The following is a 26,412-nucleotide window of genomic DNA, read 5'->3' as shown; positions in this document are numbered from 1 at the left end:
CACATTGATTTTGTTGTTGTTGTTGTTGTTAAATTAAGGAAGGAGAGGACATGACAAATTACACTTCCTGAGTTCCCTTGCAGCTGTTTACATTTTATGAAATGTGCACATTAAGAGAAATGACCCATTTAATGCCATGTCTAGTGTGGCCCTCTGTTTGGTGTATGTGAGGCAGAGTCCTATGAAATGCATGTCACATTTAGATTTCATGGCACTTTCTTATCATAAATGCGCGAAAATTCCATAAAACCTACTCTTTCTCCCTCGGGTCCAGGCAGTCCTGCCACACCAGGTGGGCCAATGAAACCCTTGATAAACAAAAGAAATAAGCAGGTCAGAAATTGTTTTTCCAGCACAAAGTCACTTACGATTTGCTACACTCATAGATGACCAGCACCAAATGCTACATGCAATTTAACTAAGGAGGAAAACATGTTGCAGAGAAAACCCTATTGTTGCAATTAAATGAACTGATCAAAAGAATAAACAGTCACTTGTCTGGTTCCCCATGGCAAGAAAGATTCAAGAACTGGGGTTGTTTAAAAAAGAAAATTAAGACACAACTGAGTGACTAATATGAGGAGAGATTGATCTTAAAATCTGTCATTGGCTAGTAACTTTTGTATACTTATTTCCAAGGCTGAATGATCGAATAAAGTTATTTTAATTCAAATATTGAAGAAACACCTAGCTTTAATTGCATAATTTTAACTTTGTTAATTGTTCTTCCAAACTATTTTTTTCCAATCAGCCTATTGTCTTTTAAAGATAACCAAATTTCCCCCACCAATTTAACAGCCAATTGTATCAATTCTGATGCATTTTTCAAACAGGGCATCAGAACAGGAACTGAATCTGTATGTCCAAGTAGTCTATACTTATAGTGTCAAAATACAGAAAACTCTAACTAAAGACAACTGTTCTCAATTGTGCACATGATACATACACACACAAAGAAAACCCACAAAGGAAAACAAAATCTGTGCAGTAGTAACCAAGGTGACAAGCAAATGTTTATTGAGAAAAAGAGTCGTATTTCTCAGATGTTGCCACAAAATATTCCACTAATCGGCAATTAAAATGAATAGACTTAGTGGTAGAAGGATCCCACGTTCTATTCCCAGCATCTCCAGTTAAAAATAAACTTCATGCACACCAGAAAACGATGCTGGGAACCCAAAATACAGGATGGATAATGCTGAGTAAGTTGGGCCACTGACTTAAATTTAGTGTAAAACAGCACTTAAGTCCTTTAACTTTACAGAGCTTGTTGTCCTGGCTTGACTAGCTGTTCAACTAGTTCAGTAGTGACTCGTTAGAATCTGAAGTAACCTCTTCCATGTAAAAGAAATGAGCAAACTAGTTCCTAGATCAAGTGGCAGGCGTAGCTAACCCATGGCCCTTAAGATACTGAACTACAGCTCCCATCATCCCTCATCACCAGCCATGCTGGCTGGGCCCAATGGGAGTTGTGGTTCAGCAATGCTTGAGGGACACAGATTAGCCACCATTGCCTTATGGTAAGAGACTGAACGCTGATCATGTCCCCGCACTGTTACACCTTTCTGCTAAAATTGCTATTCTAAATAGAACAATGGATTGCTTCGCTTTTTGATGGCACACACGTAACTCTTTTAGACTTTTTCTGCTTAGCAAGTTTAATACCCAAGGTCAAAGGAGATTTCACATTCTTCTGGGTCAGTTACAGAGGGACTGGGTGGAAGCAAACAAGCCCAAGACCTCCTCACAACCTTACTGCGTTCAGAGGAGGAATCAGGAAAGTATCATCCAAACACACCTTTAGTTTTGCAAACCTGATAACTGTGGGGAAAGTCTGTTTTATTCTTCCATCCTGTCTTCTTAACAACACAAAATCTATTGTTTCAGGCACAAAATGCCCAGCATCCATACATGCACATCCACACAATGCTATTTCCCTCCAGGATCTGTCTCTTTCTCTTTGTATTCCAATCAAAGATGGAGCACTTGCATGGATAGACTGTAGACTGTGAGCACAATGAAACAAACCCTTCCATGAATGTCAATGAAACACAGTTTGTGAATAACTCACAGAGTGACCCCGTGAGCGGAAAAAATAGTAAATTTGGATGAAGTATCTGCAGTTCCGTGCTACATTGTGAATGGGCAAAAAACAAAATAAAGTCATGCATGTCATAATCCTTTAAAAATGCTTACTTACTCTTACACCTTTAGGGCCTGGGTTACCTTCTGGTCCTGCTAAACCCTAGCACAAGAAGAAATGCCTTTTACTTCATTTTTAATACACAGAGATACTATATTTTAAAATGCCATAGCTATTCATTTGCAAAACTGGCAAAATGCTTTTTCAAAAAATTATGGCTGTGTAAGTCAGAACTCTCTATATGTGATCAAATTTGCAAAGGTTTTTTTTTTTAAAACAACAACATATAGTTCCCTTGGTATGGGTGCAACTTTCTTTCTTTTTCTTTCAGTTAATTATTTGCAGGGATTGCACCTCACCCCCTTTCAATTAGAGACTTGGCTTAATATGACTTCACAACCATTTTTTAATAAACTTTTAAGCTCAGATGCAATTCCAGACATTTCCCAGAACAACATGCTGATTCCAGTCATTCAAAGTGCTTGATAGTTGGGAAGAGCTGGCAGGCTATTATCCTGTTGCTATAGCCCCTATTCATGACTGTGAGTTATTAGAAACCAATTAGCAGACACAGAATCACTGCAAAAGCCAACATTAAGGGATAAAACTGACCCCTTTGTATGTGTACATTGGAATTCAACTTTGTTCCTGATATTAAGTGTATTAAGGAAATCCTGTGTCTATGACGATGGATGTTTTAGTTGGGTCTCTCTCTGTATGTACTGACTTAATGGAAAGAGTCGTTTAACATATTAATGAGCTTATGAAAGTTCCAGTGGTTAAAAACAATTAAGAAACCAACACAAATATTGAAGGGAAAGTACAGTGCATTTGAAGTAGTATTTTTTCTTGTTGTTGTTCCAGGGCTGGTTCTCAGCAGGCTCTTCAGTTCTTGACTTGTTCCATATTATAACCCTTTGTTCCCTTACTGCTAACTTTTGGCAGTAGCCCAACCGTGAGGATACCAACCATCACCAACCATTAACTCTTCTTATCTAATAGGCGAGCCACTTTGTGCCTCTCTCCTAAACTCTGAGGACCACTGTGAGGGACCTCAGTCTGTACTATTCATGGTGATTAATATTTAACCTTCTTGACCTGAATGATCAACACTTTTAAAAGTACATAACACCTTCTTAAAGGTAAAGGGACCCCTGACCAGTAGGTCCAGTCGTGGCCGACTCTGGGGTTGCGGTGCTCATCTCGCTTTATTGGCTGAGGAACAGCTTCTGGGTCATGTGGCCAGCATGACAAAGCCACTTCTGGCGAACCAGAGCAGCGCATGAAAACGCCGTTTACCTTCCCGCCGGAGCGGTACCTATTTATCTACTTGCACTTTGACGTGCTTTTGAACTGCTAGGTTGGCAGGAGCAGGGACCGAGCAACGGGAGCTGACCCCATCTTGGGGATTCGAACCGCCAACCTTCTGATCAGCAAGTCCTAGGCTCTGTGGTTTAACCCACAGTGCCACCCACGTCCCAACGCTTTCTTAGGTGGACAGAATTCAAGCTTGTTGGGTGAACTTTTGTTTTCTGATCAAATTCTGAGATTCACCAAAAGAAACCAGGAGCAAAGTAGCGACTCAAGAGGGTGGGCCCATTTAACAGTTGAGCATACACTCAGCCTAGGAATTTGTTTTCGAAACCAGAACAAAGTTCACACAAAAACCCAGTCCTGAACCACACCATCCCCCAAAGCTTTCTTCATCTCAGCAGTCTCTTATTCATTATTATTTTTTTTGGCAAGGAAGGCCTTTTTCTTATTGGAAGTCAGAGAGCTTTGTGGATTCATTGAAAACTACCCAGAGATCCACAAGTGGATCCAGATCCCAGATCTACTTCCTGCACACACCCCATGAGCCTGCAAAGACAGTTGCAACTGATATGCTCTATCATATTCTTCATTTACTTCAGCTTCCTTTGCAGTTAATGGCTGTGTTTCTGAAAAGTACAGCCCCAATCTTGGTTCTTCCTGTTGACACCTGTAATTAAGATGTTAACAACATGGAGGATGCATGGTTAGCCGGCTCTAACGCCTGATAACGAGTCACTGGATTTCAGCTGGCCAATAGCAGTGGCGTGTGGAGGACTGATCTGGTTGCTGAGGTGGTTTAGGTTTTAAGAATCGGCAGGACCTGTTTGTCTTTATAGGAACTGGCCCCAAGCAAAGAGTTGTGGAAAATGTAATGCAGAAGCATCCATCTTGGATATTTTGGACCATGGCTTGAACTGAAGACAGATAACATAACTGTATGGTGTAACTACTTTGCTTATTTTCTCCAATCTGGGCACTTCGCATGACAAACACAACTGGTGTTTCCCACAGGGAACACCGACACTATCAATGCCTTAATCTCGTGTTTTACAAAGGGTGTTCATGGGCTTGGACGTCAGCATTCTCAGATGTGCTTAAGGATTTGGGTATGTCATCCACAGGGCACTTATTTTCTGCACATGTTACATATTTAGTGCACCTTCAGTGTACACATAGTAACTGGGTTTGCCAAAGAAGGCCTGGAGCCAGTTTTAAGTCGGCAGCGCAACAGGCCAGCTTAAATAAGTAAGCCGTTATTTTGCCAGATGTTCTTGCCATGTAATGTCTTTTGCTCTCTTTTAATCATGAAACTCCTTTTTGAGAGAAGATTCAGTCAGCGAGACCCAAGACTCCCTTACAGTTTAAAAATAGGCTTTTATGCTTTCTTGGAATTAAAGCCACAGAGCCTGGGGGAAGAAGTTGACAGGGGTGGCACAGAACCTAACAAAAATGTTTTTGGTTCATGCTTGTTTCAGGCTTTCAGCTTGGCCAGAATTGAGAATCTGACTCAAGTTTTGCCTCTTTGCTTTTATATAAATAAAACTACGCTAGTGGCAGCTGTTAATATCATACTCCCAGATTCAGATTCTGGATAGAGTCTGGTGCTGATAAATATACTCCCATCAGAACTGGGGTTGAAAACCAGCAGGTGCTTCTTACTGTCTTAAAGTGGCTTATCACATAATTATTCCTCCACAAGAATCAAGACAGATGTTGGGGAAAGTGGGGGAGAAGGAGTTTTTGTAACTTCAGAGTGTCTACTGAGCTGGTTATTTGGTTTCTAACATTTCTGATGGAAGGCAGGTGTGTCTCAGAATAACACAGAAACAAAAACATAAAAGGAACACGGGAAAGAGCTGTAAACAAAAGAAAAGGAGAGAGAGCAGGAAACAAATACAGTGGTACCTCGCAAGACGAATGCCTCGCAAGACGGAAAACTCGCAAGAAGAAAGAGTTTTCCGTTTTTCGAGGTGCTTCGCCAGATTAATTTCCCTATGGGCTTGCTTCGCAAGAAGAAAGCCCATAGGGAAATCTCTGGGGACCTCTTTTAAAATGCTGGCGGTCGGGAGCAAAGACTTTCGCCCACCGACGGCCTTCAGAAGAGGTCCTGGACCTCTTCTGAAGGCCGGCGGGGGGCAAAAGTCTTTGCTCCCCCCTGCCTGCCTTCCCGGGACAGCGGAGACTTCTCCGCTGTCCCGGGCGATCTTAAAATGCTGGCGGGCGGCAGCGAATCCTTCGCTGCCGCCCGCCAGCATTTTAAAATCGCCCCGGGACAGCGGAGGCTTCGCTGCCGCCCGCCAGCATTTTAAAATCGCCCCGGGACAGCGGAGAAGTCTCTGCTGTCCCAGGGGCTTTTAAAATGCTGGCGGTCGGCAGCAAAGCCCTCCTGTCCCCGGAGCTTGCGGGGCGGGAGGTGGGGAGAAGGGCTTTTCTTCCCACCGCCAGCCTTCAGAACAGCCTTCTGAAGGCTGGCGGTGGGAAGAAAAGCCCTTGTCCCCCCCTCCAGCCTTCAGAAGAGGTCGGGGGACAGACTGTCCCCGGACCTGGTCTGAAGGCGGTTTCCATAGGAACGCATTGATTGATTTTCAATGCATTCCTATGGGAAACCGTGCTTCGCAAGACAAAAAACTCGCAAGAAGAAAAAACTCGCGGAACGAATTAATTTCGTCTTGCAAGGTACCACTGTATTAACATGGTTGTTGCTCCAATGGGGGAAATATATCAAAACCTATCATCTACGTATCGCTTTATGCATAGAGGTTTTAAGACAAATGTTGCATAGGACAAACCAAAAGATTAAAACAAAAAACAGAGTGACCAGCCTAATTTATATCAATAAACTTTACCAGAACACAAAACTTCTAGATGCGTAAGGACAAATGCACACACTATATCCTGACACAAAATTCCACATCTCTTCAATATGCACTTTACCTAGTATAACATCTCTTTCAAATATCTTTGCAATACACCAAAGTCAGAATCATAGTTTGTTTTGCTCCTTACAAAACATGGTGATATGCCAAGATTTGTTATTGGTTAATTGACTGTGTCTTGTGATCCCTGGTTTGGGCATATTGCTAATCCTGGGATCATGGTTTGTTTCTACCAGGGGCAAGCTGGACTAACTGAAAGCGAGTGCAATCACCTTGTGCATGATTAAACCATTAACTGTGATTTTACCATGACGTGTCCCTGCCATCATAGTGAACAAATGACACACCAGTCATACTTTGGTGGGGTCTTAATTCCTATATTGCATGTTGCCTTTAATCTCCACTTATGGAACAAACTTAGACCATACTCAGGTGCAGACGGCTTATATCTCTAGGTGGCAAACCAGAACAAAGACTTCTCAAGTCGAGTCTACCGCCCAGACTCCACACACACACATACCTGCCCATAATTGGGCAGTTTAAATTCGAGAGGGGCAGGATTTCCCACAATCCCTTGCAGACAGCCAGGAAAATTCCCCAACAGCTGGCCGCCATGTTGGGAGTTTTTCACCCCAGGGAGCTAGGGGGTGATGGGCCGCAACCACCGTCCATTCTTTTATAACTGCTCTGTGAATAAACTGTGCAAAGAAACCAACAAACTTAAACAGAATAGAGCAATAGACAAATTATTGTGGGATTGTATTCGCGACTGTATTATTATTTTTTTAACAAAAGAAGAAAATCTGATTATTTGGGTATGTAGTAAAAAAATAATGTGATAGTTTAGGTTTGAAGTATAGTTACTGCACCTGCCTGCCAGGGTAACCTGGAGCCCCAGGGTTGCCAGCCATTCCTAGAATTCCCTGAATTGAAGAAAAGGGGTGGGGGAAAGAAGAATTAATGCATTTTCTCACTTGTAGGTAAGGCCTAAAAGTTCAATTCAAGACTGCCTTTCACGTAACTTACAGAAAATGTCAATCCTGTGCATCAACATGATAACTCAACCAAGCAATGGAACATGTATCTCAACAGTTAGTGGGCAGAAGAGGAGGGCCGTGACATTCAGTGGTGAAATGCGAGACACAGGCTGATTCATGAGGGAAACTGTTAGACCACTTTTCGGAAAAAGTGAAACATGGAAGATTCCCTCGGGGGACAGTGATTTATAATGCAGATTACAGAAACTGAGCCTGAGCTTGGTCATACGATTGCTATTTACACTGGGGTGGGGGGAACCATGTGAGAAGGTTTTCAATATCTACATAATTATTTACTCAACGCTGTCTGCTGTCAGGTACCCCGGTGCAATAGTTCAGAAGCCAAGTTAAATGGCTGTTTTGCGGCTCAAAACCCCACTAGGTGGTAGGATTTGAGGTGATCTGAGAAGATTTCTGCATGGGAGCAGCTAAGCGGACAAGGATGTCAGGGAAGTAGGGAAATGAACCTGCAATAAATTCTGGCAAAAGTACCACCACCGCCCGTCACAGTTCACTGTCTGCATTTTTTCAAATCATTCTAAAATACACAGGGTGCAGATTATGTAAATTTGGAATAAATGAAAATCGGCCGGGGGGGGGGGCAACATGGCTTGGCTGCACCATTCACCTGGCCTGCATCCAGGTGAGTCACTGCAGCATCCTGGGACCAAGAGCGGGAGAGACACAGCGATTACACCATAATAGTTAGCTGACTTTGCTGAGGCCCTTTCCTCTGTCCTGCTATACTGCAGTGACTCAGCTGAACAGAGATCATGTGAGTGATGCAGCCACATCACACTGTCTGCTGCTGATGAAAATGCTGTTTCAGAAGATTATAAAATGCTTAAAGACAGGAAAATATTCTAACTTGACTAACTGGGGATAGAAGCTGCCTGCTAGATAGATGCTCCCTGCACCCAGTCTAGCACTGCGAAGGGAACCTAGGTAATATGTAATAGTTGCAGGTGATCTCACCTGTTTCACACACAGTGACGTCTCCCAGATACAGTACATCCTTACCAATTTTCCACATATGAACCTTATTCTCATACAGATAACACAGCTGATTCTCAGGCAATCATTTGTTGCAAAAAGAATGTCTGGTCTACAAATAATAATAATAATAGCCCACCCTGGCAGAATTAAGCATAATTTACAACCAGCTCATTCGCCACCTCTATCCAGGGCAGGGCTAATTAATCTCTGGTCCGCAGGCAAACTTGGCCCACCAGGCGGCTTTTCCCCAACTAACCACATTTGCCATCGTACATGACATCAGATCTGGCACAGGAAGAGGCATGTCTGACAAGGCAAACTTGGGAGGCTTAAAGTGTGCTCCCAATGGAGCAGTGGCTAGGGAAACCATCTGATGGGCAGCAGAGACAAAACCTGATAGACTGAGTGCACATCCCAAATTTGGGATTTCAAAGCACCCAGTCACATCAAATATGTGACAGGTGGGCAGCCCTGCCCAACTGTCCTATTTGGCCTGACGGCCAAAAAAAATGTTCCCCATCCCCCCAATTGAGGACAAAAAAGCAACAAATAAACACCACCATAACTAATCCCTGTCTCCAATCCAAGTAAGGCCTTACTCTTCACCGGTACAGCCTTTCACATTGAGTGCCATTTCATGGTATTCCAGTTACCACCCAACAATACATCATCTGCTACATCAATGGTGGCCAAACTTGGCCCTCCAGCTGTTTTGGGACTACAGTTCCCATCATCCCTGACCACTGGTCCTGTTAGCTAGGGATGATGGGAGTTGTAGTCCAAAAAGAGCTGGAGGGCCAAGTTTGGCCACCACTGTGCTACATCATGTATTCCTAAAATATCTCTGAAGTATCTGAAGGTTGGTCCAACTAGCTCAAAATTATCTACTATGACTAGCAGTGGTGCTCAGATGCCAGAATCTTCCCCAGTCCCGTTTTTCTGAAATCCTTCTAGCTGGCATTGCCAGAGATTGAAACTAGTCCCTTACTCATGCAAAGGATGTTCTACCACTGAACTTTGGTTCCTCCAAAAATTGCCTATGGTATCAGCCTCACTTTCCCAAACTCTGGCACAAAGTGCTTATTAAATGAGAGATGCATTATAAGAGATGCATCAGATTGTGACTGGACTACTTACTTGCTCCCCACGTGGCCCCGGTGGTCCTGGATACCCCATGGGACCCTACAGGTATGAAAGATAAATGTTTCAATGAATGCTGAAATGATCATACACACACATCAGGTATCGGCACTCTGCTTCCCCCTCTCCTCCGCACCCTTAAGCAAAGAAAATTTTGCCAAGCCTATTTTCATCTGATATCAATATAGCTTAGTTTTAACAGCTGGCGTCTGAAAAGACAAGTCTACTGGTGAGAAATGGGGAGAGACTTGTATCTCCATACTCTTTATCAACTTCTTGATATGCCAACCTGAAATCAAGCAGAGGTTTGCATTAAGTAACACGTAGATGAAAAAGACCTCCAGGAGCAATCTGCTTGTAATTACTGAATGCTGGATCTGGTCCAGGCAGTTTCCCCCCATTCCAAATCCTTTTCGCAACACTCTGAGTAATACTGTGAGGTAGCTATAAAGAAGTTTTTCACAGACAGCTCCAAGAAGCTATCTAGGAAAAATGATTAATTAAGATAATTTTACACACATAAAAGAAAACATCAATATTCCGATAAATTTGGAATATTCAACAAGCCAGCTTAAGCAAGCTGTTGTCTCACTACTTAAATAGCATTGTCCTAAACTGTATTATAGAAAATTACTGCTGTTTAAGAAAGTGAACTAAACCTGTAAATTTTACTGTCTGGCTTTGGGAAAATAATGCGAGTTGAGAAAGTTTATGATCACCAAAAAAACCAAAATTACACTCTGATCAATACTTTGCTATTTCTATTCTTATAAGAGGTGAGGAATTCATTCCATTGTAGGGTCCACCTGCTCATCTCACCAATTTCCCTCTTCTTCCATACAAAAGAGCCCAAGGTATGTTGCGGCAGTTGTACCCAAAAAAGCACAAAATCCTTGGCATTCTGTTTACCCTTTCTACCCTTTCAAACCATGGGTAGAAAAATTACCTTGTGTTATGCGCGCACACATGTGCACGCGCACACACGGGTAGCTTTGGGATGGTGGGCAAAATGGCTGTTGGATGTACCCCTCTCCCCTCTACTGGTGACCCTAGCAAGCATACCTGGCAGCACTGGTAGGCAGCAGAAACAGCACCATCTCGCTGGGGCTGGGCCACTTTCATGTCTCATGATGCCCTGGAGCTACATGCTACATTGGGAGACACTGTGGAAAATCAAAATGGCAGCTGCCCAGTGCTCCTTGAAAAAATGTAGCAAGGGGCCCATGGCAGGCATCAGGAGTGGGACCTGCCAGGGTACTGGTGCCTTGACAGACACCCAAGGATTCCAGGTACTAACAACCAGTCCTTACACACACACATGAAGTGAGGACACATGAAGCCAGCCACACTATAAAAAAGGCTAGTTTCTTTTTTAGTGCAATAGGTTTAAAAAAAAAGTGAGTGGGCTAGGTTTCAGCTCCTTCTCATTCGAATCCCCCCAAGGACATGCAAATAAGTGTGAACTGCAAAGCGGATTACGTAAAATGAGGTATATTTTGTACATCCGCTGAACTTTTCTATTCTATTCAGGCACAGAAGTGACCCTGAAACTAGATAATCTGGGCCGTAATTTTCTGAACTTTAAAAAGACACACATAACGAAACACCTCTATGCATACAACTGATCATGAACATTTTATTTCTATTTCATGATTATTTTATGTAAAAAAAAAATCTAAATTACATTAAAACGTTTTACTTACAAGATAATGTACAAATTGAACATTTCCCCCACCATGTAACAATTGCACATTAAGCTTCCGTCTTGTAATATTTCAAGTTGCTAACTCATCTCTTGCTTACAGTTCTGCTTAATTAAGCATATTATATTTGTTCTGTGTCTGGAATAGATTCTAGAAGCAACAGTGAGGAGCAGTACGTTTGAATTGCTGCTTCCAAAAAATTGATTCAGATGCTTTTTACAGTCAAACCAGCCCAACTTTGTCTATAGAGTCCAGACTTCACATCCAGCATGAGGAAAAGTGCACCCAAATTACATCCAAAGAACCCCAAATGCATGCCTTCCACATATACTGTAGAACTTCAGCTGCAGCCCTTAACGCAGCATTGAATTCCTCTCTGGGAACGTCTCCTCTATGACTCTCATGGCTAGCTTTTGGAGAGGCAAGGGAAAGCTGCTTTGAGGAGGCAGATTTTAATAAAAGGCGAAAGATTTATACGATCTGAAGAGAAACCAGAGTCCGAAACCAGGGAAGAGAAGCAGCGGAAGAAGAATGGAGAAAATTTAAGGACTATTTAAAGAAATATTGTAAGATTAATGAAGCCTTAATGAAGTCAGCAAAGAAAGGAGCACGTGCTGACAAATATGATCATATCAATTTGCATTATGTCTTTAAAATAAACTAATTGCAACGTGGTTAATTAATTTCACAGTTTACTGCAGCTGTAATCATGAAAAAGTAGGTCGGTTTTTGCCAAAATATAGACCAGATGTATTGGCTTAAGCAATATAAAGAAGCATTGAAGGATACTTTTGTCTGTGTGTGTTTTCTTGCATTACTCTGAATGGAAAATGAACGCTATTTATGTATATACATTTCATCAACATGTCATCAACAGCTCATCCACATTTTCCATTTGCAACTAGAAATGGGCATGTTAGGATTTTCAAGGAAAAAAATCTATCCATGTGGAGTACATTTTTAGGTTCTGAAACTGACTGAAGGATAGGACGACACTATAGAGAAGTGTTCACATAAAATCACATTTGTGACTATTGCAGTCTGTACCTCAATCTGGCAGTGATGATATAAATTTCTCTTTAAGATCACTTAAAGAGTCTTCGTCAGCGCACACCATTTTGGGATAATCTACATGCGTCGTTTTTGGAAGTGAGGAAGTTTTGAAATTATGTCTCAAAATAAAAAGCAGACTAACAGAGCTTGAGACAAAAGCATGGTCACCAACATTTTTTAATTGGATTCATTAAGCCTAACAATAAGAACATATTTCCTTGTTCGACAGGTTATTATTGTTTAGCCCAGGGGTGCCCAAACTTTTTTCAAAAAGGGCCAGAAGTGAACATGCGTGAGGGCCGGCCAAAGTTGTTGAGCTTTTTTAGGATTTGACACCAATAAATAAACTGCCAAAAGACCCGGATAAAACCAGTCAGATTAGGCCCCTGAAATGGACTTTGGACATGCTTTTTCCTCATCACCCCTCATATCTGAACTTCATAATTTCTTTTCTACAGTAGCCAAGGCACCATGAAAGAATTTTACTACAGAAATTACTGCTCAAACTCTATGGTAAAGTGAATAAAAGCATATTTAAAAGATTTTGGTTCTTATGATGTATGAAAGCTATTTCGATGGATAAACATGCATCACCCCTGTGGTTTTAGAACATAACTTACATTGGAACTTTTAAAGGACCACTGCAGCACGTACTTCCAGTAAATCTACAGGCGGCCCTGCTATTTTCTACTCAGATGGTAGAGGAAATGGGAAAGAACAGAACTGTAGTTTTGTTCAGTTCAAAATGCTTCACTTTTTACAAGCAGCTCCTCATAGCAAGGTTAATGGATATCATTTGCTAAATTAGCACACAGATGTGGCAAAGATCTCTATGCTGCCAGCCTAGAAAGCATGTCAACTGTGGCACGAAGTAAATGACTATAGCACTAAATTTCAGTGCCGAGAAATTAAAACAACTGCAATTCCATTTCTTGTTTGCTGCTGCGTACAGTGGAGAAACTGCCTTCTATAAGCGTTCATTTACCTAACCTCTGTGACAAAAGCTAAAACAGAACATGAGGATCCCATGGCAATCAGTCACAGAAGGGACATTAGATCCCTGCAAAATCAAATATTAGAACAAAATTCCACTTGCTGAATTCCCACAATCTCATGTTTTCCGAAGTTGGAGCAGTCAAAAAAATTGACATTTCTGTAGATTGGGTTTTGTGGCAAATTATTTCTTAAAAGGCTTCTGGAAAAAGATATTGATCAAGACTTGAGAGCCACAATCGTCACTGAACAATTACGCTCTGATCCAAAATAAAAAAATTCCTTCCAGTAGCACCTTAGAGACCAACTAAGTTTGTTATTGGTATGAGCTTTCGTGTGCATGCACACTTTTTCAGATACACACCAATAACAAACTTAGTTGGTCTCTAAGATGCTACTGGAAGGAATTTTTAAATTTTGCTTCAGCTATGGCAGACCTACCTGTAACCAGAGCTCTGATCCAAAGCTCTGTTTGCTCACTAGCAATCTTATTCATGGGCAGCTTTGCACTGGTCTGTAAGGAAACCCTTCCACACACTGAAACTCTGTGTGTACATAAGCCTCAAGCGTTCTCTGTTTGTAGACTTCCAGTAATAGCACTGAAAGTTAATAATAATAATAATAATAATAATAATAATAATAATAATAATAATAGTAATAATACACCTTACCTTTTCACCTTTGATGCCTACAAGGCCTGGCAAGCCTATTAGTCCTGTATCGCCCTGTAATTTCAGAATTCAAACAATTATTGTAACCTGCCACAATATTGGGGAGGGATGAAATCATAGCATGTCTAAGGCTGGAAGACATGATAAAGGCCACTATGTCCCCCTCCCTGAAAGACAGAGCCATTCAGTCACCACAGGAGTCTCCCACCTCCCCAGCCAGTTCAACACAAGCAAACCCACACAACACAATTTGGCATACACAGAACCGGTGTAAATCATCAGCAATACAGCACATGCCTTGCATGCAGAAGGTTCAGGGTTCAATCCTTGGCATTCCCAGTGAGGAAAAAATCTTTTCTATTGCTGCCTGGATACTTTTTCAAGCAAGTAACTACCAATTGAACCTGGAGCTTTTCTGCACATGAAGAATGCATTCTATGACTTAGCTAGGTTGCCCACCATCCCACCTTATTTTCTCAGAACTCTGATTTACATGAGCACCGCTGAACATATTGAAACGAGATTTGAGTCTATCTAGCACCATTTTCTGAACAATGTAGGTAGGGTTATTGGGCTTTCCAGATACAGATTCAGATGGAGCTTCAAGGCAAGAAAGGGTATTTCCACACCTGCTTTTGATGTCTGCTTTAACACAACTCTGACTTTGGCACTAGTTCTGATTTGTTTCTAACAATAAAATATAAATGTTTTCCTCCAATCTGCAAATCCCCCAGTATAAACAAGCTACCTGTAGTTTATTACTGAAAACATTCAGGAGAGACTTAAATTTTATGTCATGAGTACAAGAATATCGGCAAGATTTCAAACGTTTGTGGAGATGGCTCTCAAAAAATTAAACTAGTTACCTTTTCCCCACGTTTTGCTTGTCCTGGGGAGAATCCTGGATCACCTTTGGGACCCTGTGGTTGAGAAATTAAATAAAGAGTTAAAAACAAGAAGAAGAAGAAGAAGAAGAAGAAGAAGAAGAAGAAGAAGAAGAAGAAGAGGAGGAGGAGTTTGGATTGGATATCCCGCTTTATCACTACCCGAAGGAGTCTCAAAGCGGCTAACATTCTCCTTTCCCTTCCTCCCCCACAACAAACACTCTGTGAGGTGAGTGAGGCTGAGAGACTTCAGAGAAGTGTGACTGGCCCAAGGTCACCCAGCAGCTGCATGTGGAGGAGCGGAGACGCGAACCCGGTTCCCCAGATTACGAGACTACCGCTCTTAACCACTACACCACACTGGCTATTATGCAACAACATATGATTGCTATCATTACTTAGGAGATACAGATAATTTGCTTCAACATGGTATAATGTCTAAAACGTGCCCAGGATTTTAACTGAATTTATATCTACTTTTTTTGTATGTTTACTGTTGCTACGATAATTGTTTTTGTTTCTGATGTTTTTGATCTGTTTTATATTTGTTTCATGTTCTCTTTTGTAAGATACCTTGAAAATCTAGATTAATTAAATTACTATTTTTTTAAAAAAATGATATAATGGAAATCAACTAATTAAGTAGGCCATTGTGTCCCAAAATTAATGCCATACATCAATGGTTTTACACCTGCATTTACCATGTCAGAACCTCTGGAGTTTTTTTTAAAATGGATGACTTGGGTTTCACATCTACAAGAATGCAGCAAAGTACCGTATTTTTTGCCCTATAAGACTCACTTTTTCCCTCCTAAAAAGTAAGGGAAAATGTGTGTGTGTCTTATGGAGCAAATGTGCAGCTATCCCAGAAGCCAGAACAGCAAGAGGGATTGCTGCTTTCACTGCGCAGCGATCCCTCTTGCTGTTCTGGCTTCTGAGATTCAGAATATTTTTTTTTCTTGTTTTCCTCCTCCAAAAACTAGGTGCGTCTTGTGGTCTGGTGCGTCTTATAGAGCGAAAAATACGGTACATATTTCTGGCCTCTGCAAACTGGTTTAAACTTAACCAATATAGTACCAGAAATTATCTGAAACACACATTTCGTCATAGTTGTTGAATAGGCAACATGGTAAATGAACATGCGAAACGGTTCTGTGGCTGCAATCCCAAACACAGTTGCAAGGAAGTAGGCTCCATTGAACACAATAAGTAAATCTGAATAAGACTACATCATTAAGTCTCTACATATTATTACAATTGGAAGAACAGGGGTGATTAAAAAGTGTTCGGCACCCTGAATCAGTATGTCAAGACCTACAAATTCTTAGTAGTAATTTGAGCAGCAACTGGCACTGAGGCAACACTAGCTTTCCATGGAGCTACAACTTCCTCAATGTGAGTTTTGGTGATACAGTCACCAGTTGCCAGGCAGAAGCAACATCTGATAAACAACAGGCACAATGCCTGCACTACATTCAATGGTGTTTGGTCCAAATTCTAATTCTCATCGGGGATTGTTTTTCTTTTAAAAAAGATGCCACTACTCATATATTGATAAAACTGCTGTGGGTGCCAGCCCAAAATGGCTGCCATGGGGCAACCAAACTAGAGGTGCTGACAGTGACTACTGTCACAAAAAAGCACTGCCTATTCTGGAGGTCTCTGGTGGTTTCCCCCCCAATTCCTTCTCTCATTCACTAACTCAATCACCATTCTTCACTTTTTCCTCTTCTGTTATTTCCTGGGTTTGGGTCATAGGAGGAGGAGTATATGTTGCTTTGTTTTGCATTCTAATAATATACATGCCATGACATATTCTGTTTTGTATACGTCCAAATCCTGAAAAAAGGCAGCTGGTGGATTTTGTCAGTACTAAAGGGGGGGGGGGAAACCCCTGAAGGATATAGTAATAATGTCAATCAAAAAACAGTAAAGGATGAGAAGGAACATCACAACTTGCTTCCTGCTCACTCCTACAGCAGGCAAAGTGCCAACATCCAGGTTTCAACCTTGCATTAACCAGTTTATTTATTTTAGGCAACAGACCAGAAATAAGACCAAAAATAAAACTATACAATGCACCATAATCTTACACGCATGATAGCAAATGACCTAAGTAACCCCTGAAAGTTTTAACCTCAGTCAGCTGTCAATAAACAGGGGGCAGCAATGAAATGGAAGGTAGTGGGACTTGGCTCTTTGTACATTTAGTTTGCCCTAGAATGGTTTGTTCAGACGAGACGAACTATGTGTGTCTGCCTGAGCAACAGCTAGTCTCTGAACTCCATTCACGATTTGCTGTATCTCTTCTCTGAACTAAATAGCTTGCAAACTGACAGCTTGCTCCAGTCAAAGGGAAGTGGCATTAAACAGATGTCTCTAAAACAATAGCTATCACCTCTCATAGCCTTCACACAGGAGGGGGGGGGCGATGCTTGTACAAATTAAATGAAAATATTGAGCTTTCACAAATGTTGGGTTTTTTGCAGTAGAAGAAAAAACAGGGGTGGTTGGTTTTTTTAGCACATTAATAGAAGCTGAATGATGATGATGTTGTGTGGCACCATGCCAATAAACTCCCCAAAATCAACAACCAGCAACTATACCATTATAAATTATTATAATTTTTATTATTGGTAAGTGCAGAAAGGCCCAGTGTGTAGGTTCTTCTTCCAATACTTTGCTAATGTATCATCCATGTAATCTACCACCCAGCTGCTATTTTGCCATTATTTATTTATTTATTAGATTTGTATACTGATCCTTATCGAAAGATTTGCCATGCATATAAAATATATAGCCACTGAATATTGATGTGTTAAATAATTGATGTGTGGCTGGTTAATAAATAACTACCCTTGGACTAAGAATTCAGCAGGAATTGGGATTACAAAAGACCCAAAAAAAAACCATGGAGCAAGTACAAAGCAATTCTTGCTTTCTGAACTAATTAAGTACCAAAAAACAACAACAAACACCCGGTAATGTTAGAAACACTGGTTTTGGTGAAGCCAACATTTCACCTCAAAATACGAGCGACCTGGTCACTGAAGAAGAACGTCATAGAATATGTCCAACAAGCAGCTTGCAACGGCTTCCGACTGGTCTGTCTATATTTTAACTCACCGTAAAACCCACACAGATAGAACTAGTGAACTTTGCATATTCCACTTACCTGCTCTTAAAACACCAGATGCTAATAAGAGGGCGCCCCAACAATCATGGGCTACTTTGTTTTACAATGTCAAACTGTGAGAGCCTTATTTGATATATTTTCTTGGCCCGGGGCAATTTTTAACACCTGTCACTACAGGTCAGATTCCTGCCATGAGGAATCACACTAAAACAAATCATGGTTGGGGCTGCGTTTCCCCCCACCCCACCCCCTCCAACGTATCTATCAAACTGTTATAACTAAATATGAGCTGAAGGCATTCCACAACGGCACAAATCTGTCCAAAACTATTTACATAGCTTGTGCTCCTCTGGTTTGAGTTCGGAGTCGCTTACTAGGCCTTAATCTATCAAAGCTTAACACTGTCTTTCCAGTTTAACCACCACTGAACCTTTGACGCAGTTTGGTGACGTTTTCCATCTGAAACGGTTCTCTCTTACAAAAATTAATGATGACTTAAAGGAGCAAAATCCATATCAATGTTTAATTCTTTGGGCATTTTTTTGAATTCTACGGTACTGTCTGTTTGCGCTCAGTCTTGCACTTGTTCAGGGAAGTTTTTAATATTTAACGCTGTTTTTTTTTAACACTTGATTGGGAGCCGCCCAGAGTGGCTGGGGTAACTCAGCCAGAAGACCGGGGTATAAATACTATATTATTATTATTATTATTATTATTATTATTATTATTATTATTATTGCACTTCTGTTTGCTAGCTATATTTGCTGAGAAACATTTATAGTCAGGACTTCATTTATAAACCAAATACATGACTCTCATTAATTTCTGTGCAAGCAGGTTTTAACCATTCCAAACATGGACATATCAGAAGAGCATTGGATTCACACAGTAGTTTTGTTTATGTGTTAGCATACCTTGGGACCGGGCAGCCCTGGTAGCCCTGGGTTCCCGTGTGGACCTGGAATACCCTACAGAAAGCGAGAGGAAAGGTTACACAAAATAGTAAGAGTAAAGGAGTGCTTTGTGTAAAAAATAACAAACAGCCGTTCTGAAAGATCATTAGTTCAATAGTCAATAGTGTATGGGGGGTTTCTCCAAAAAAAGCCCCAAACAAGTTAATAACCCGCTAACTGCCTTATTCCCTATATTATTTAGTTGCTATTACTGTGATTATTATGGTTATGATTATCCTCCCTTTCTCCATTGAACAGACCCAATAAAACAGTTCTCAATAATTAAAAAAGTTCATTTCAACTACCTCTACTTTACCTTTCTACCTGAAATACCCAGGCCAGCCAATGAAACGTACTCAAATAAAAATGCAGTAATAATAAAAAATTTAAAAAGAAAAATCCTAATAAAACACATCGGGTGAACTGCAGCAAAAGAATAGTTATCAAAAGTTTCTCCCTTCTCCCCTCTCAGACTGAATGCCAACTCAAAACTAGTTAAGCGTTGAAAGAACATAGGACATCTAGCAAATGTCTCTGGAGAGGGAAGCCTGAGAGCTACCACTGAGAAATAGTTGTTTCTATACACCATTCACAGAGCCTCTTGCAACACGAGCAACTGGTTCAGGGCCTCGGTTGATAAGCATAGTAAAATGGACACGCTCAATATTTGCAATATTTCATGTATTAAAGTAATACAAATAGATGAAGAGAAATATATATATATATAGCAGCATATCCACAGAGGTCTTCTCTGGAGTATGATTCAAGAATATATGATTTCTTTACCGCTGCCTGATTGGGTTGGATTTTTATACAATGAACTTTGTTTGCTTGTTTTAGATTGTTGCTTTCCACTGTTTAGCTATTCTTTGTTTAACTGGTGAATAGAGTTGTACAATAAATAAAAGAAAAACAAGCAAAGCAAAGGGTTATTCCATTCACACAATTGGCCCTCCTTGACTAACAAAGTAGGGCCTAAGTGAGGCCGCCATGTTTATGGCACCCTCAACTGTCAAGTCAGTAGAGGGGCCAACCTCTTGCTCAGCCCTTGTTTCAGTTTCTCAGTCTACCCTCAGCTATTTCTACATATTCTCTTCCAATACACAAGTGGCTGATTTATGTGGCCCTGTATCATCACCCTGCTCAGCAAGATCCTAGTGATTTATTTAACTTTCAACTTGGCCCCCACCACGTTAAGTAATAGATAATGAAGAAGCAGCAGTAACGGGTGGGAGGGTAGGATTGCTAAGTCACCGCTGAAAGCTGGATAGAAAAGGGGGCAACAGTGAAGTGCAAAAGTGCCTGAGGAGCCAACCTAGCATTCCTACTGGGACGGTGGCACTGAGACACCCCCTCCCCTTCTCTGCCCAAGTAGTACCAAGTCAGTCAGAGAGAGGTCAGATGAATGGCACAGCCCCACCACACTGCCCGGGACTGAGTACAGTGGTACCTCGAGTTACGAACGCTTCAACTTACTTTTTTTGGGTTATGAACAATTGAAACCCGGAAGTAAGTTGTCCAAGCGCTCGGAGGCCTCCACGGCAAACCCGGACATTGGCGGGGCCTACAGAGCTCTCTGAGGCCTCCGTAAATGCCAGGAACCAAGCCCCAACATCCGCAGTGCCTAGAGCAGTTCCGCAAATGCCGGGAGCCTAGCCCCAACACCCACGGTGCCTGCAGGGCTCCGCGAATGCTGGGAGCCAAGCCCCGGCATCTGCGGTGCCTAGAGCGGCTCTGTGGATGTTGGGAGCCAAGCCCCAGCATCAACGGTGGCTGCAGGGCTCCGCAGATGTTGGGAGCCAAGCCCTGGCATCCATGGCACCTGCAGAGGCTCTGCGACCGGGGTCCAGCCGCAGGAGCTCTCTGAGGCCTCCACGAATTCAGGGAGCCAAGCCAATTGTGATTATGGAAGAGGACCCTGAGCCCCCTCCAAACAGTCAGTTTGGAAATAAATTTTAATTTTTTCAGCTAAAATGCTGTCTTATTTATTTTATAGTACAGTACATTGATTATTGCCTTCATTTTATGGATCAATGGTCTCGTGAAACAGTAAAATTCATGTTAAATTGCTGTTTTAGGGGGTGTTTTTTCATCGTTTGGAACGGATCAATCCCCTTTCCATTACTTTCAATGGGAAAGTCCGCTTCAGGTTAAGTACAGACTTCCGGAACCAATTAAATACTTAATCTGAGGTACCACTGTAATAGTAATATATTATCATTATCATGCCGCTTTATATTTTTTAAGGGGGGGGGGGGACCTCAAAGGGGCTTACAATCTACATTAAAATATCAAATGAAAGAAGCCAGAATAAAACATCAATGAAGAAAGTCAAACACAAAGCAACACAAGTTAACAAAAAATATCTTTTAACATTTCAGAGAAAACCATACTAAGGGAAGTCAAATGTAAGATGTGCACTTAAAACACAATTAGCAAGAGAATGATAAATTATCAGAGGGTCAACATGTTGTGTATTTCCCCCCCGTAAAAATAAAATATAAATATAGAGAGAGGGGTCAGCAGGAAGTGTTCTGCTCCTACCCAAATAGAAGTGTGTGGATGAAAAGTAGAACCCCATAGTTCTCTTTGTGATGTATACAAATATAAGTATATGTTTGAACAGAGATGCTATTCAAACATATTCAGTTCAATTTCTGGGTATGTTTCACGTATGCTAGTTCAAGTAACTTTCCACAAACTCATGCAAGTCTTGACTGATGAAAATGAGATGAAATAATCAAGTCCCAGTGATTTCAGCAACACCAAATTCCAGATCATTATGCTAATCCAGAAAGATTAATTAATCCATGTGCAGAAACATGCTCCTTTGTATAGTAGAGGCCACCTGTTAGGAATGGGTCCAAATGCAATGAGAGTGCTGTGGAGTTCTGCGCCATGTGCGTTTCTGCACCACATATGCTCAGCCCAAATAATCAGTCAGTGCAGCCAACTCTGATACTGCTGATCATTCTTGGAATCTTTTTTCTCTTCCCTCTCCTTACAGCAGTTAATAAGGGCTGCCAAAATTGACACCTTCAGTCATTTGGCAAGGAGATCTTCACATGCAGCTTGCCAATACACGTGGGAATCTCTGCATCAGTGCCATTGTTTACTTGATGAGTTAGTTTTTGATAATTATAACATGCTGAAAGGTACTTCTTAAATATGTCAACTCATTTGCAACTAACGGTCTTGCCATTGGAACGTCGAAATGTTGGTTACACCATTTGTGACATATTCATGTAAATTTTAGGGATTTTAGGGATTTTTAAAGGAAATTTCAGGGATAACCCAGGGCTGTACAAGAGAAAAAGCACTGGTGAAAAGAGTTCATAAAGTGCTATAACTTGCAGTTTCAGAAGTGGGAAGTGTTATTCTAAAATAAAGTAACCTTGGAGTTTGTAACATACTCAGAATTGCATTGTTAAAAACAACCACTCTTGAATAGGCAAAAAACAAGATCAAGTAAACAGCTGTCAAATGCTTCAGAATTTTTTGACTTGTCTTGTTTTGTGTGAAATCATCAAAGTGTCCTTTAACTTCATTTTCATGTGAGAAATTCCATAAACCGGTGAGGTTTTATTTTAGGTTAGAAATGGACAGAAATACGTAACTTTTACTAAAGGCATCTCCACATTGACTGGACTACTAAAGTGGCTGCATATTGACCCAACTGGGCAAAGGATACAAATCAAAGATTAATGTTTAATGGATAAGCAGGATACTTATTTAATGGATCTCCTTTCCCCAAATTTTAGGCGCTCATTCCCTCCTTCTCCACTTAAGAGCATAAGTTTATAAGAGGGTGCTTCCAAACCAGTATCCTTTTCTCACAGTAGCAAACCAGATGCCCGTGGAAAGCCTACTTCCTCTAATAATTTGACCACTGCCCCAAGAGTTGCCCAAATATTCAAAGCTCTCAGAGACAAAATCTACCAAATATTGCATTAAGTCAGATAAGCCACATTATGTGCTTTAATACAACTTTGCTTAATTTCTATAATTGCAAAACGAGCTGCATTGAAACAGAATTTAGGCTTTTCTTTTGAAAGGGTGCAATCCTGGGTATTTCAAGGGGTATTTAGAAGGTGTAGAATTTCCTTGCAGTCGTTCAAAGTATGACTGCATTATCCTGCTAAGAAGGTACACTATATATTCCTAAGGCAGCTTTTCCTCTCTCCAGCTGTGGATAATTCCTCCTTCATTGTTTTTTACTCTCTAGCTCTGGAATGCAGTGACCTAGGAAGCCCACTCCCCTTCATTCCAACAACCAAATGAACATGACCTTTAGGTTGCAGAGTCACAGACGATGAGAAGACTGAAAAACATAAGGATTAGTGTAGCAGCAAACCAACGTTCAGTGGAAGTGCAAAGCAAAAAGTACTGCTTTGTCTATTTCTTATTTCAACACATGCCATATCATGATAATTAACAACAAAGCTTTCTGCACTTAATTTGTTTTGAGCGTATGAGAAGAGTCAGAGTTATAGCGTCCCATTTGATCATTAACGATCATGTTTTAGAAACAACAGATCAGCATTTACTTACCCTTGGACCTCTTTTCCCTGCTGGACCAGGTAATCCTGGAGAACCTTGGGGTCCCTAGAGGTAAACAAACAAACAAACAAACAAACAAACAAACAGGTTAAAGCTAACATCAAACAAATGAATGAACTCTGGCGACAAGTGTAACTCAACACAGCCTTTTTCGACAACATTTAGACACATTGAATTGCATGAGATTATTTTTACTGTGTGTTCTTTGAAAGAGGAAAAGGTATTGCTGGAAATAACCACTGCAGTGATTCTCACCATCCCTAACTATTGGCCATGCTGGCTGGGACTGATGAGAGTTGTAGCCCAAAACATCTAGAAGCCACCATATAGAGATTAAGATTGTGAAATGTTTAATCATAGAATCACAGAACTGAGTTGGAAGGGATCCCGAGGGTCATCTAGTCCAACCCCTGCAATGCAGGAAACTCAACTAGATTATACATGGCAGGTGGCTATTCAACCTCTGCTTAAAAGGTCCATTTGCAGCTTTTAAATCTGTGAACATCTACCCCCCCCCTTTTAAAGATGCCGAAGGGATAAGAAAAACCAAATTTCTGAATTGTGAAAGTTAGTACAGAACCACAGAATGAAGATCACATTCCACTCTCATCCCGACCCAAATCCCACTCCTGCAAAACAAGGACCTATGACTGGAAGCTGCCTAAGAACAACTGTGCATATACATCGGCATTATCAGTCTTTGTGTCCCTTCTTTAAGAGGGATATTGCCATTTTCTGCCCAGGACTCTTGGTCACTTCTTACTCTTGTGGAGATCTATCCCTGAGCAGCAGCAGCAGCAGCTCCCTGCAAGATGAAGCAGAGATTAAGGGCCCCAACTGGGAATGGGGAGCAAGTGGCAACTCAACAGTACAGCGGTGCCTGCATAAGGTCCCATGTTCAAATCCCTGACATCTTCAATGAAAAGGATTAGGTAGCTGGAGCCAACCAAGGGAGGGCACTCCATAGGGGAGATGCTACCACTGAGAAGATGCGTTTCTGTGCTGTCACCAAGTGACAATCCAGTGGTCGTCAAATGACCAGAGGGTCTTCTCAGAAGGTCTTATGAATTGCCAGGGAGGGGTGTCTGCAAGGTTCCAGGTGGTTCAGGATTTCAGCAGCAAAACAAGCCCATCAGTAGTGGGTTAGATGGACCAAATGGTTTGACTTGCTCTAGGGCAGATTCCTCCTAGTTGAAACACCTGCTTGATCCTGCAGGAATCTACCCTGCAGAAGCAGAGAGCAGGCTTCCACTCTCCAGCTCCATCCCTTCCATTCTAGTACATGTGTGATTTGGTTTAGAGCAGAGGACAAGAGCCTATAACAATACCAGGCAAACTGCTTCCTTCTCCCACTCCCCCCACCCCCCAATTGCTGCTCCTGGCATGGCTACATGTCTGCACAACTAGCTTCAGGTACTAGGGCAGCCTTGGTGGTCTCTGCTAGAATGCATATACCAGTAACAGGTCTCTCTACAAAGCCAGCTTGAATCTTCCTCAGTGGGATGCCCGGGCAACAGATTTTAGGCAAAGATGTTGACAGAGTAGGAGGAAGGTGAACTGAATTAGCTATGCTACTTTAACTCAATAGCGGAACAGCAAGGGAGCTGAAATTCGCTTTTGGCCACCAGCAATCACGTACTATTGCTATGTACACTATAAATCTCAGTGAAACATCTGGTTTCTCCATTACAGTAGTTTGTTTGCTTTTAATTTTTCGAACATCTCTGATCATGCTTTCTGCACGTGGCTGCAAGAAGTAACACTGCTATGCAGAATTCCGTCGTCTGGATTTCTAGCAAATGCACATCGCATACAAAACAAAAGCTATAGTTGCAAGCTGCCTTAAAATGTTTCTGTTTTCAGTGTTCCTGAACAAACTAAAGCCCTAGAGCTGAAACAAACATTCTTCACATCTCTCTCTCTCTCATATTTAGAGATACATTGCTACACTTTAAAATGATTCTGTCGAGCAATTCAAATAACACAAAAACATAATTACATGTAGAATATATCACAAAAGCATTCTGAAAATGATTATTTAAATAGCTGCTGTTCATTTAACATTGACTTTTAAATAGTTACTTTTCTGGTTGCCTGTGGATCAAATTAGAGATTTCATCCTGTGGTTGTAAAGTGATATGATGCTAAAAAGACTTAACTGAAAAGCAGCTTCTGTCCCTTAAATTTATTCAGTCTGCATGCATAAAAACACAGGGAAACGACTGGGGATATCCACTTTCTGTACTTTTCCCAGTACATAAACGCACACATCATCTTGCACTGCACATTATAAGGTGTGCTCTTCTGACACAGGTATTAATAGGAAACTGGTGCACAGGAAGGAGCACTCAGTGACTTAGGACTGACAGAGTTGTATCTTCGTAAAACAGAGATGGACTACATTGTTGGCAACAACAAAAAGTGTATTGTGTAACACTTAAAGCCTAACAAATGTATTTTGGCATAAGCTTTCAAGAACTAGAGTCCAGTTTGTCAAAGGTTGATACACTGTTAGCAGTCTAGGAACCACATGAATCAGCAAAAAGGAGTGAAAACAGAAGGACTCATTTATTGGCAATTGTAGAATGGGAAGCAATTTACTGTAGGCCAATAGGCCATGGAACTAAATATATTTAGCAACTGTCCTGACATCAAACAATGCAGACTTCTGACAAGTGGCTCAAAAGCCGCACAAAGTACCTGAACACAAAACTAGAGAATCAGAAACCTAGAATATGTGTGGGGTATCTTGGCCCCCACCAAACTACAACTCCCAGCCCCAGCCAGCATTGCCAATGGGAAAGGGATGCTGAGATCTGTAGTTCAGCAACCTGGGGGGGGGGGGGGAGGACTCCCTATACATGACCTAGAAGACTCCTGGAAGTTACATATCTATCTCAGAAATGATCCAATAAGGAGGGATCATGTGTACTGAATTGTCCTTATGCCTAAA

The 26,412-nt window shown here is 41.3% G+C and overlaps 1 protein-coding gene across 2 annotated transcripts in view; it reads right to left on the bottom strand.

The window, feature by feature from the left end:
- COL24A1 (collagen type XXIV alpha 1 chain) overlaps nt 1–26,412 on the bottom strand; it is a 165,058-nt gene that overhangs the window by 113,914 nt on the left and 24,732 nt on the right. For both annotated transcript variants that reach the window (XM_028732889.2, XM_077928502.1), the window contains exons 4-11: nt 23,451–23,504; nt 18,861–18,914; nt 14,793–14,846; nt 13,927–13,980; nt 9,504–9,548; nt 7,203–7,256; nt 2,201–2,245; nt 255–308 (exon numbers count right to left, since the gene is read on the bottom strand). In XM_028732889.2, coding sequence (XP_028588722.2) covers nt 255–308; nt 2,201–2,245; nt 7,203–7,256; nt 9,504–9,548; nt 13,927–13,980; nt 14,793–14,846; nt 18,861–18,914; nt 23,451–23,504 — 414 coding nt within the window. The remainder of the gene's footprint in view (nt 1–254; nt 309–2,200; nt 2,246–7,202; nt 7,257–9,503; nt 9,549–13,926; nt 13,981–14,792; nt 14,847–18,860; nt 18,915–23,450; nt 23,505–26,412) is intronic.

This window comes from Podarcis muralis, chromosome 5 (assembly GCF_964188315.1).
Source record: "Podarcis muralis chromosome 5, rPodMur119.hap1.1, whole genome shotgun sequence".
NCBI lineage: Eukaryota > Metazoa > Chordata > Lepidosauria > Squamata > Lacertidae > Podarcis > Podarcis muralis.
This window is presented reverse-complemented; position numbering and strand designations above follow the sequence as displayed.